The 12,332-nt window shown below is 44.3% G+C and overlaps 1 protein-coding gene across 1 annotated transcript in view; it reads left to right on the top strand.

The window, feature by feature from the left end:
- The window catches only part of LOC117963370 (membrane-associated phosphatidylinositol transfer protein 3-like), a 45,616-nt gene that overhangs the window by 7,674 nt on the left and 25,610 nt on the right, over positions 1-12,332 (top strand). The window contains exons 2-3 of the mRNA XM_058997923.1: positions 4,888-4,983; positions 9,736-9,843. Coding sequence (XP_058853906.1) covers positions 4,888-4,983; positions 9,736-9,843 — 204 coding nt within the window. The remainder of the gene's footprint in view (positions 1-4,887; positions 4,984-9,735; positions 9,844-12,332) is intronic.

Raw genomic sequence — 12,332 nt, 5'->3', positions numbered from 1 at the left:
CTCTTTCTGCTCCAGTGCGAAATGTGTAAAAACAATCCCTTAATGCAGGAGACTTCTAGGAAACGAGTGAGAGTGGACTCCCTGCTGCGGCTTCGTCCTGATCAACGCACACCGGGCCAGTATGTCTGTCCATTAGTTTTTACCCCGACAAATGCATTTCTGCAATGGTGACTGACTAAGAAACGGTACCACGTTGAATCTTCTGCTCCATTTTTAGGGCGTAAAATGTGTGCTGCGTTTATTAAACCATCCCAGTAGATTTCTTTCCTTCTGTCTTTCTCTCCTCCTTTTTTTTATCTTCCTTCCTTCTCTGTAAGCTTGATGAATGCACATTGCCGAAGCCAGAATGGCAGCATTTGTTAACATACGGTGCTAAGATAAGGACAGATGTATATCACTGAAACACCCTCTTTTTAATATCTGTTTTGCTTACTCTCTGAGCTGTCCGCTATCTGATCTTACAGTCTGCTGTACTTGATGAGCAAGCCTGAGTATTTGGCTGACAGCGTGATGACAGATTTCAAGGTGGGGTGGGGTGGGGTGGGGAGCTGGTTTGTCTTCTTACTGGTATAGTGGAGCACACAGACAGCTAAAATATGCGCTTCACACAGAGTTCAAGTGATGATTGTGGGATGCTGCTCACCTAAAGGGGAAGTGTTTTAAGCCAAAAATGCCAAACCGAAACAGAAGAGACCTGGTCCCCTATTCCTCAATCCTAAATCCTAAACCCTACCTAAGACCCTGCTGCCATGTCAAGGAGCCCACTAATACTTGTGTGGTTTGTGAGCGAGTTATTAAATCATTTCACACTGGAGGATGAGCGCTTGATAACCTGCACAGTGCTGTGATCTCCGGGGGGTTCGTCAGGGGTGGGGGTGTTCGTGAGGTCTAGCCCTCTCGTTCGCTGATAGAACCCCGGATTTCAATGATATTCTATTTGGAACATCAAGTGCATCAAGTTAACTGGGGAAAGCGATGACCCGTTTTGACACGGGAGTGCCTTTGTTTGTGTCAGGTGTGTGTGTGAGTGTGCGTGTGAGCGAGTGTGCTTCATCCGTGAGTGCGGCCTAGCCCAGCCCAGGCTAATTAAATCACATTGCTGATTGTAATTACTGTAGGTTACAGAGAATGCGTCACTAATGAGTAGTATCACGCTTGACAAGCAAGTGATGTAAGAATCGTGTTTATCTGTGTGCCAGGATCCCAGGAGGCAGTGAAGGAGGTTAGAAAGACTCTTTGTGAAGGTTCTCGTTAACCCTTTATTAGAAACTTCGCTAACTGATCAATTGAATAGTGAAGGCCTCCACTGGAGAAAGGCTGGTGTTTTAGGCCCCCTTGTTTTTTTTACACTCAATGTCTGGGGCCCCCAAGCCTCGCAGCAGAGTGATTGAATGCTTGCAAAGGGTTGCGATGAGTGTAATGGTCCTTCTGCACTCCACAGACCGTACCTGAATTACAGAATCAATCAGTAAACACACACACTGTGTGCATTTCTGGAAGAAATCCCTATTGAATGTTCTGGTCTGAGGAAATCCCTTGATTAGTAATGAGAGTGGTATCTTGGCAGTCATTGCTCAAAACGTATTAACAAAAATTGATGTGCGAATATAACGCCACAAATACAATAATGCCCTCTCGCTTGGCGCCAGCCTCCGCATAGATTAATGTGAATTATTAAACAGATTGAGTTCGTTTTTCCCCGGGAGGGAAGGCTTTTCAGCTTATCTACTTAAAGATAAAGAACAATGTGCTCTAAAATTCATTTTGCGTTTGCATGAATCCTGCGGACAGATAGGTATTGCATATATTCATGAGGTGCTGAGAGTCCGGGCCTGTCTGAATCCAACGAGGAACAAGAGGAAGAATGACGTTTCCAGGGCTTTGTTATCTCTCCTGTGTCTGTCTAGCCATGTTTACTTCAAGCAGTCACTTGCTGGTTTTTGGTTTGCATTTCTGTGTCTGTCTTTGTTTGTTCGTTCGGGTTCAGGTTGTAAATACAGATACTGATCCATTTACCAATGCAGGATCCTTATCTGCATTGCAGTATCTAACTGTCGTTACCCCACAGTTACTGTACTCGGTGCATTGGCATAAACTCCGATGACAGGAAGGAGACATTCAAACTACTGGGGTAATAACTAGGGCTGCAACAAACCTCCGCGCTGTAGATTCACTCCCTGTGCAACAGGTATTGGGACACCACTGAAAACTCCCTTTTGCAGCCTATTGGGATCCTGTGGGAGCACAAAACCTGCTGCACAGGAAGTGAATGAACAGTGTTGAGGCAGATTACACATATTGAGATATCACCCAATTCAAAACGAATGTTCAGAGAGTAGCTATGCATTTAGGAGGTAGGGTTTTTTAAATGTTTTTTAAAAGACTGTGGCTATTTCCCCTTTAAGGTGAAGCAATAAATAACAGACTGAAAAAGACGTGCAGACACACGGTTTGGACAACGCTTTGGACAATGCGTTGGACAATGCGTTGGACAATGCGTTGGACAACACCAGCAAAAACATTAGCCACAATATTGGCTAGAGTTTTCAGTGACGATGCATGCAAATGAGTAAAGTGTGTAATTGCACAATTAAAACAGCAAGGTAATTACAGTGCGTTGATTTATTCAAGGTAATTACAGTGCGTTGATTTATGCAACGTAATTACAGTGCATTGATTTATTCAAGGTAAATTACAGTCCAGTTAAAGCCAGGCAGAGGAAATTAATCCAGGCTTGACTTCCACAGACTTGCCTGCTATTTTCATGTCTCTCCTCCGCAGATAAAAACACACTCACTCTCACATTCCTGCACGTTCTCACTGCAGTCGTTTCTGTAAGAAATGTGGAGATGCTGCCTGTTACCCAGAAGTGCAGGCTGTTCTTGGAAGTGGTTACACGGTGCAGGCTGATCAGGAGTGTTTGTTGTAACTGCTGAGTACTTGAATGATTGTGCAACTGCAGGGGAACGAAACAGTGTGGCAGAATGTACCTTTATTCTGAAGCGAATATGTCTATTGTAATAGTAGTTGTATGTTTTCTGTAAGAGATGCACACAGTGTATTCTACAGTAGTGACACATGCAGAGCACATACTGCCAGCACGATGGTTAATATCAGTTGCATTGATACAGATGCATGGTTTCCGTGCTCCTTTCTCATTTAAATAGCACTACAGAAAGGCTTGCAATGTCAGTGGATTTCTTCGCTTAGGGGCTGTTTCAGTCAGCAGTATCTTTTCATTATTTCTGTGTTGGTTTTTTAGCGACCTGAATGTTGATGCATTCAGCTCTGCTGCGGGATAGCTTTGAGCTTCTAATTGCACATTGATATTTTAAAGACTTTCGAAGAATGTACGTTCTACAGGCCTGGAGACTTCCTGACAGGGTGATCTATCTAATCTGCTGCTAAGTGGGACGGGTCCTGTGTTGTTTAGAACAGCAGATTTGAGTCCGCGCTTGTGGGAGTTTGGGGGTTTTAATCTTGCGTTTCAAAATGACAAAAAACTAGAAACTAAAAAAAGGAATTTGATGACTGTGACCCTGGGATTCTAAAGCAGGTCGTTTTAATTTGCAGCATTTGCATTTCAAGACAGCAAAATGTGAGTCTGACAGGTTGGAATTTGGCAGCGGCTGAGCTGCGTGTGTGCGTGTGTCGGAGGGAGAGTGAGTGGGTGTTGTAACAGCTGGGTGATAGCAGGGCTTTTTTGTGGTGGTGTTTGTTTTCTGTTTTCGTGGGCACAATACAGAGCAAATATCTGATATATTATTTTTAACCAAAAAAACAAATAAACAAAACAAAAAAAAAGATAACCAAATTGAATCAATTGTCTACAACAGAGCTACTGAAGAAATAAACAGGATGGAATATCCCTGAGGTGGCAAAAAAAGAATGATTTAATTTCTCGTTCTCTTTATTTCTATGGGCGATTTCTCTCTCTCTCTCTCCTCCTCTCTCTCTCTTCTCTCTCTGAGTCCTCTCTCTTCTCGCTCTCTCTCTTCTCTCTCTCCCTCCTCTCTCTCTTCTCTCTCTCTCTCCTCCTCTCCCTCTCTCCCTCCTCTCTCTCTCTCCCTCTCTCTCTCTCTCTCCTCTCTCTCCCTCCTCTCTCTCTCTCTCTCTCTCTATCTCTCTCCTCCTCTCTCTCTCTCTTCTCTCTCTCCCTCCTCTCTCTCTCTCTCTATCTCTCTCCTCTCTCTCTCTCTCTCTCTCGCTCCCCTCTATGAAAGACACAGATTACCAGGGGCGACCGGCAGACGATGGCAATCTGACTACAGACAGAGCTGCATGCAAAATATCTTCTTTTTTTTTTTCCATTTGCAATAACCTAAAAGAACTGAGATAAGCTAATCATGTCAGCCAGAGTTGTTTGAGCGGTTTGGAATGGAGGCACGACAGGAACAGAGGGAGTGTTTCCACGCCTCTCTCCCTCTCTCAGGCAAACTCCCATTGAAATGATCCTGCACAGCATTACACTGAGCCCTTCCGCTCCTTGAGGTACACAAGGAATTGAGCGCAGAATTACAATGGCCTGGGTTCTGAGCGCAGGGCTGTCTGGTTGCAAGGCAGCAGAGTTTGTGTCTCTGAGTGAATGCAAAGCGCTCATTGTTGTGCAGGAAATGAAGAGGGCAGTTAAAGAAAGGAAGTGGTCTTAATGAATAAACAAGTGAATGAAAGAATAACTGAAACGAACGCCGGCTGAAAGGGTTTGCGTGAATGGAATAAATGGATTAAGAATTCCACCTCCCCACCAAAAAAAAAACAAAACAAAAACCGAGACTGTGGTTCTGTGCTGCTGTGACAGACGAGTCCAGATTTAAAGGCTAGTGGGCTTTGTTTGCCTGCCTCACATTGCCTCTGTCCCTCCTGATTATTTTTTTGTTTTTTTCCCAGCTGCCTCCCACAAGCAGAGCTCCCCCCAGTGGCGGATGCAGAACATAGCGCATGAGTCGGTGGAGAGCTCAGACGAGGAATTCTTCGACGCTCGGGGTTCGTCATGGAGCTGGGTGTCTTCTTTACTAAGCCTTTTAATATTTACTGTGTTTAACAGTGCAACTGTAATTACACACACGCACACACCCACACCCACACACACCCACACACACTCACACACACATCCACACATCCACTCACACACCCACACACACACACACACACATACCCCCCCCCTCACACACACCCCCCCCCCCTCACACACACACACATCACATATTGAATCAGGGAACGCTTGAAACATTTTAAAAAAAGTTATCTTATTCTGACCCGATGCAACTTTTTAAATAAGGCTTTTGTTTTTTTTTTTAATAGCATCCCAGTTTATTTTTTTTTAAGGTTTTCAGGAAGAACGTCAGCAGGGATTGCAATTCACAACACATTTAAATGATGTCTTTTGTCTTTGGTTTAATATTGGTCTGTGCCGATGACTGTGCTGCAGAGATTCCCTCAGTGCAGAGTCAGGAGCTGCGTTTCTCTTAAAGAAATACCCTCACTTATAAGGAAAAGCACCTTGCTGAGGATATCAGAACAATTTGAACGTATTTATCGAGGGAGTCCTGGAGAAACCCAATATCCCACAATGTCAGAGTCACCACATTGTGCTTAAAATTACCATCATCAAATATGGTATTCTGAAGAAAAAAGTGTTCGAAAAACACAAACACTTCAAATAAATGAAATTGTGGGTTATCAATTTTTTTTCCAGGTCACCCCTCAATTAAAGACTGGGGGGGGTATAATCTCAACTGTGCTCTATTAAAAACTCAAACCCAAACTTAAATACAATTGCAGCCCAAGCGTTTTTAAACACAGCACTATCCCCCTGCCCTCCTGTCCCCCTTCTCCTACGCTGAGATTCAGGGTCGTGCAGCAGCTAGGAGCTCTTTACCAGTCTTTTGATCTGACACAGAGCACTGCGCTTGACTCATCAGCACTTTGACATCACCTCTCTTAGGAGGAGTGAGCCACACATGAAAGAGACTGCGTCGGTCCCTCCATGAAAGAGGAACTAAATTGCATTAGAAAATACCTAACGAATCCTCCCCCAGACTGCTGTTTGATCATTTCACCATTTCAGCTCCACTCCCCCAGACATGACATATTGAGGCTCCAGTACACAACATCATGTGCCACACTTTGAACCTAGGTTTACAACAAAGAGTGAAGTTTTTGTTGTACGGTAAAGTTTGCTTTTAAAAGAGTAGCAGTTTCCTGATTCAATTATAGTTTATAAAGGGTGAAATGGTTCAGTCCTAGAAAGTAAACGCAAGTGAAATAAACGTATTAGGTAAGGATGGGAGGGCAGAAATGGAAGCTGATTCAAAGAAAATTCTGAAAGGTAGGAAGCACTTTTTTTAAACAGAGAATTCTAAATGCTTGGAATAAGCCACCGGGTGCAATAGTCTTTGCATGTTTTCATACAAAGGGATATGCTGCAACTCATTATTTAATTACTGTGTAATCTTAATGCTATTTATAACCGGCCCCCCCGCCCCCCCCATTCCATTTTCAGACAGTAATTGAGAATGACAGTCACTGTACTCTATACTGCATCAGTTCTGACAGGTTAAATAAAATGACATTATTGCGATCTCGTAATTATCTGGAGGTGTAGCTGTTGTTACCGGGGAGTATCCTGTGCCTCTTTTATGAGCTGTGCTGCACATTCATGGCTTGAGAGAGACTATAAAGTCTGAACTGCTGTTAATAAGTCGAAGAGCATTTTGTTTCAAACAGTTCTCGCTTTTTTAAATGATTATTCTTTGAATTGCAGTCTGATGATGAAACATGATTCTCTTGGGCAATCACTTGGACTGCACACTGTTTCAGAGGCTGCCTCTCTGACTTCACCTGGATTAATAGATCTAGTTATTATAGCAATCGATGCATACTTTACAATGAGGAAGAGGCACTAGCCCTGCATTATTCTTCTCTTATAGCTGCATGAATAACTCCTAACAGTCAGCCTGCAGACACAGGTGAGGCTCATTGCAGTGCTCTCAGTTCATTCTATAGCACAGTGGTACTCAACTCCGGCCCTCGAGATGCAATCCAGTCCAGGTTTTTACTCCAACCAGGTTCTAATGTAGTTAATTGAAGCTGCTAAGAGGAATTTAGGTCCTGGTTGGATTAATGCAGTCCCTGAAACTCAGTGATGATTACAAGGCGCTTAGTGTATGGGGTTATGAGACTGTGAGGAGATAATGGTCTTCTGAGTTGAGATTTAAAAACTAGCGAGGGAGGCGGCTGTCTCTGAGTGCTCTCATTGCATCCTCTAGTTTTAGCGAAGGGCCTGATTTCTTTTGAAGGGGCTGGATTTTCAAGTCAATTAGGGGCTGCTTCCAAGTCTTTTACAACAGAGTCGGATTCTACCAAAAACCTCTTCCCTGGAATGTTTCCATTAGTACAAGAGACACATTTTATAAGCAAGGAGGGCAAATCGCAGCAACAGGGGTTGTGATCATTGATTAAGGGTCAAGTCATTCGCAAGTGAAGAGTCCCGAGCTGAGGTTCCTGAGTGGCTTCCTGTCCTGGCAAACGAACATCTGAATGTATAAAAACACAGTGAGTGCAGCTAGAGGACCGAAGACAATCCTAAAATGATCGAGCAGTGTGATAATATTGAAGTATTGAAATATAGAAAGTGATCCATCAGGCAGTGCGGTGTATTGTGTTATTCCAGGGTAGAAGCAGAATCAAATACAAATCATTGGTTTTCTCTGCAGGGGCCCCTCGGTCAATCAAGGCTTGCTATTGTCGACAGATGAAGGAGCCGTTCAAGGAATTTAATTTGACAGCGTATCGCTGTAATAGACGTGCAGCGTGGATGATGGATGTATTTCATATAGAAATGATGAATATACTCATAAGAGGAGAGAAAAAAACACAATATCGCTGTGAAGGACGTGGTACGAGAATGCCAGGAGTTAGGAATTATGTGTGTGTGTGTGTGTACACTGTCTGTAGTTAATTCATGGAAACTGGTATTTTGCTCGTTTTCAAGCAGACCACCCTGCTTAATGATGCACAACACTGAATCAGTACCACAGCTGCGAAACGGGGCAAAGTCATCAAAATCAGTCATTGTTTCAGTGCAGTGACACACTGGACTAGGTATTACTGCTAAAGAGATGTGCAAGCTGGGGTGACAAGTAGACACATTAAACACGTGGTTTTCATCGCTCACTCTGGGACACTTTTCATCTGCAGGATTAGGGTGGCATATACAATACCAGGGCAGAGCTGGAGAGGGTGAATAATCTGCCCCTTTCTCTCGTGCCAGGGTGTGCCACATACCCCCAGCCCTGCCCCTCTCCCTCATCTTTCTGTCCCGGTGACGAGGAGAAACTCCTTTAATCAGAGATTACTGCGCTGCTCATTTAAGACGGTCTAGCCCTGATTGTTAAGAGCAGGTGGGGAAGCTGCTTACATCGCAGTTATCTTTTCCTCTTCCAACACAAAAAGGCTGTGTGACAGACCGTGGTGTGTACTTCAGTCCGGAGAAGGCAATCTTCACTGAACCAAATGAACCATTGTGTTATTAATAATAATATCATTATTTTCATTATTTATTTCTATAATCTTTCTTAGTCTTTTGGCATTGTTCTTGTAGTCAAAGATGAATGAATTATTATTAAGAAACACATCCAGTAGCTTTATCCCGGTTGAAATCTCATCCAGTTGTTTAAAATCTTGTAGCCAGCTCTCTCTTTCACATGCTGGGAATCGCCTCAGTGTAAGCAGGGCTTGGACGCTTGCTGAACAGTTTAAGCTGACCCCTTTTATTACTTAATAAACAGGTTACTGTGTTTTTACTAACAATCTATTAAGAAAATGCACAGCATGAGTTTATGTGTTAGTAAGTGTAACGGGCGGTGTTGTGCGATGCACTGCCCTGACAGATTCTGTCCTGTCCCCTGTCCGTGAGATGAGATCAGAAATGCATGGAAGCTACCGGCGCTGATACTCTGAAAGTACCTGGAAGTGGAATTTAATGTCAGAACTGGATAAAGTGCAGAGCCTGCACAGCGTTGTGTATCGTATCTCATTCTGCAAGAACAATGGTGTCAGGCTGTCACTTCTCTCAAAGTAACTCGCTGCAGATAAATATTTCAGCAGTGACACTTTAATGATCTGGCACCAAAGGGACTTGGGACATATTTCTTCTGCTAATGAGGGGTATGTTTTAACAGGGACTTTTATTTAGACTGAAGGCAAACACAAACATTTTTGTGTTTTGTTGTGTTTTTACTCAGTCCCTCCTTGGAAGAGCAGTTCAATACGTGGCCTGGTTCATCTCAAAGCAATCTCGATGCTGTTTAAAAATAGCATTGCACAAGAGGCAAGCCACCGGAAAGTGTTCTGAAGCTTTAATAAAAGAGAGTCTAGCCTGAAATTCCTGTTGGGTGTCTGGGGGTTAAGGGAGAACACACGCTGTCTTCTTTATTAGAGCGTCTGATTGTGCCAGCGGTGTGTGTGCTCACTGTATGTCTGACAGGCAGGGTCGAAACTCTCTCTGTAGAGACTCAGGGCTCTTCAACACGCTCTCCTGTCTGCAGTCATGCTTCTTGGAGAACTGAGTTCTGATCTATAATACAATGTAATGTATTGTGAAAAAAAATAACTGCCTTCGTGGTTATGCAGGGGACAGAATCCTTAACGTTCACTGTAAAGACAGCTCCAGGAAAATAAAGGATTTAGGAGCTTCCTGGTTCATAACCCTGTGTGTGTGTGTTTCTGTTCCAGAGGATGTGCTGGAGGGGAAGAGTGCCATGCTGCTGGGCATGAGCCAGTGGAACTCCAATGACCTGGTGGAGCAGATCGAGACCCTGGGGCACATCGACCAGTCGCAAGGTAACCAGGGGGGGCAGATAGAGACCCTGGGGCACATCGACCAGTCGCAAGGTAACCAGGGGGGGCAGATCGAGACCCTGGGGCACATCGACCAGTCGCAAGGTAACCAGGGGTGGCAGATCGAGACCCTGGGGCACATCGACCAGTCGCAAGGTAACCAGGGGGGGCAGATAGAGACCCTGGGGCACATCGACCAGTCGCAAGGTAACCAGGGGGGGCAGATCGAGACCCTGGGGCACATCGACCAGTCGCAAGGTAACCAGGGGTGGCAGATCGAGACCCTGGGGCACATCGACCAGTCGCAAGGTAACCAGGGGGGGCAGATAGAGATCAGTCATTGTTTTGAGCATGTCCGTTTGCTCTGCTCCTTTCCCTGCACGCCAGCAGGAGCAGCAGTGGGGTTTTTTGGTTCTTCCAGGATAACAGTTTTTATATGTAATCACAGCACTTGGGTGGGGGGGAGCAGGGGTCATGTGAAAATATAAAATGGAATATGATGCCCTGCCAAAAAACTGCTGTACTGTGAGAGAGGGAGAGAGAGAGAGACAGGGAGAGTGAGAGAGAGAGAGGGACTTCATAACCAGGCTGCAGTCTATTTGCATAACCTGAAACTGACCCTAAATGAAAAACAAACTGGAGCCCCTGATATTTGTGTCATGGGGAAAATGAGCAGTCTAATGTGAAGTTTGAATGCATCGTTGGCAGTTGCTACAGGCTGTTAATGCAGACGTTTCCTGTGATCAGTGCTCGCTTTGTTTCTCTACCTGGTATAAGAATGTGTTTCCAGAGTAATTCAGAGAGAAGGGCTGCATTGCACAGATAACCGGCTTGTCCTGAAGATTAATACCCTCATGCCCAGAGGCTTATCCCCCAAATCCCTCCAACACCTCAATAAGAAAATTGTCTGCCCTGTAATCTGTGGGCTAATATTAGCTCCGATGCGGGCTGGACAAGGATTTGGGAAAAAGAAGAAATAAATGAAGCAAGGTTTAACTAACCATGCCCCCCCCCCCCCCCCCCCCCCCCCCCCGGCTTTTCAATAAGGTTTGAAGGATGGAAATGGATTGGATGAATGCCTGTGTTGTTAGCTCCAGGTTACATCGCTGAATTGCTTACATGTTACACACCCGGATGTAATCTACGTTCTTCATCCTCGGGTTTATTGACAATATCCATAACTAAGCTTCGCTGCGTGGGCAGTAACACATTATTAATAATAATAATAATAATAATAATAATAATAATAATAATAATAATAATAATAATAATAATAATAATTTAAACAAATACGACTTCAAACTGCTGGCAAGTCTAGATCCACTTCATGAATGTGAAATTGCATTTCATTCATAAAAAATGACTTGTTTGTTTAGCACTGTGCATCCCCACAGCAGAAATCCACAGAGGTTTACCATGAATGAGCTCCTGCATTCTCAGGGGAGTCCTGTCGTGTGTGTGTGTGTTTCTATGAGTAAGGGAATACGTTTAGAGGGAGTTTTGGGAGTTCACAATGAAACCGTTGTGCAGCTGTGAGGAAAGCAGGACTACCTGGCCAAGCAGGAGGAGACCCGTGATCTTTGAAGCCCCTTTTCTGTTCAGAGTCAATGCTGTTGATCTGTATTCCACACATGCTCCTATACACATGCTGTGCAGTTGAGCCGTCTCCAACACGCACTCCTTCCAGGCAGAATCGCCGCGGTCACTCACTCCCTAACCCTAACCCTAACCCCTGGGCCTTCCCAGGCTTTCCCTGCTCAGAACATTCCAGCTCATTTCGGCCCCCTCTGCTGGTCACACCCTGCTACTGCAACGATAGACCAAGCCATTACTGCACGTGCCAGTTGGTTGGTCTGCTCTTGCCTTGTAGGGAAGTCGTTTAAAGGACTGGTGTTTTTAACATTGCCTGCTAAGTTGCTGCTGAGTTCTGTTTTATGACTGATGATGTGTTGTTTTATTTCTTGTGTTGGATGTTGCTTGCTGTGGTGCTGGGAGCCTCTTGCCAGCTCGTCATTGCAAAGGAGGATTTATTCTCAATTGACTCCTCTGTGTAAATAAACGTTTTGATTGATTCATATGCTGTGAAATGCAGACTATACATCAGGAATTCCATTTGCTTAATAAGCAATGTGTGGGGCAGCACAAAAGCATTTTATTTTCTTTTTTTGCAGATGACATTCAATGGATAAAGTGGCAATCGATGTCTGCACAGTGTGGTTTCTTTCTTTCCTTCCTTCTGCCTATCACTGTGACATTTATCTCTGAGCAGGCTGTCTTCCAAAGCCATCTCCCCACTGTGCTGTTTGAGGTTTTTTCTTGCTGTGTAATGACACACATTTACAACAGAAAATAAGTTTCAAGCCATTTCAACAGCAAACTATTTACCACAACACACAGCAAATTCATACCGCAGAACAAACTTTGAACCCTTCCTCGGGTCAAACCTTGTATCCCCAAAACCCCCCCTGCATGTGTGTGTGTGCAAGCGCCCA

The sequence above is a fragment of the Acipenser ruthenus genome, chromosome 24 (assembly GCF_902713425.1).
Source record: "Acipenser ruthenus chromosome 24, fAciRut3.2 maternal haplotype, whole genome shotgun sequence".
Classification (NCBI taxonomy): domain Eukaryota; kingdom Metazoa; phylum Chordata; class Actinopteri; order Acipenseriformes; family Acipenseridae; genus Acipenser; species Acipenser ruthenus.
This window is presented reverse-complemented; position numbering and strand designations above follow the sequence as displayed.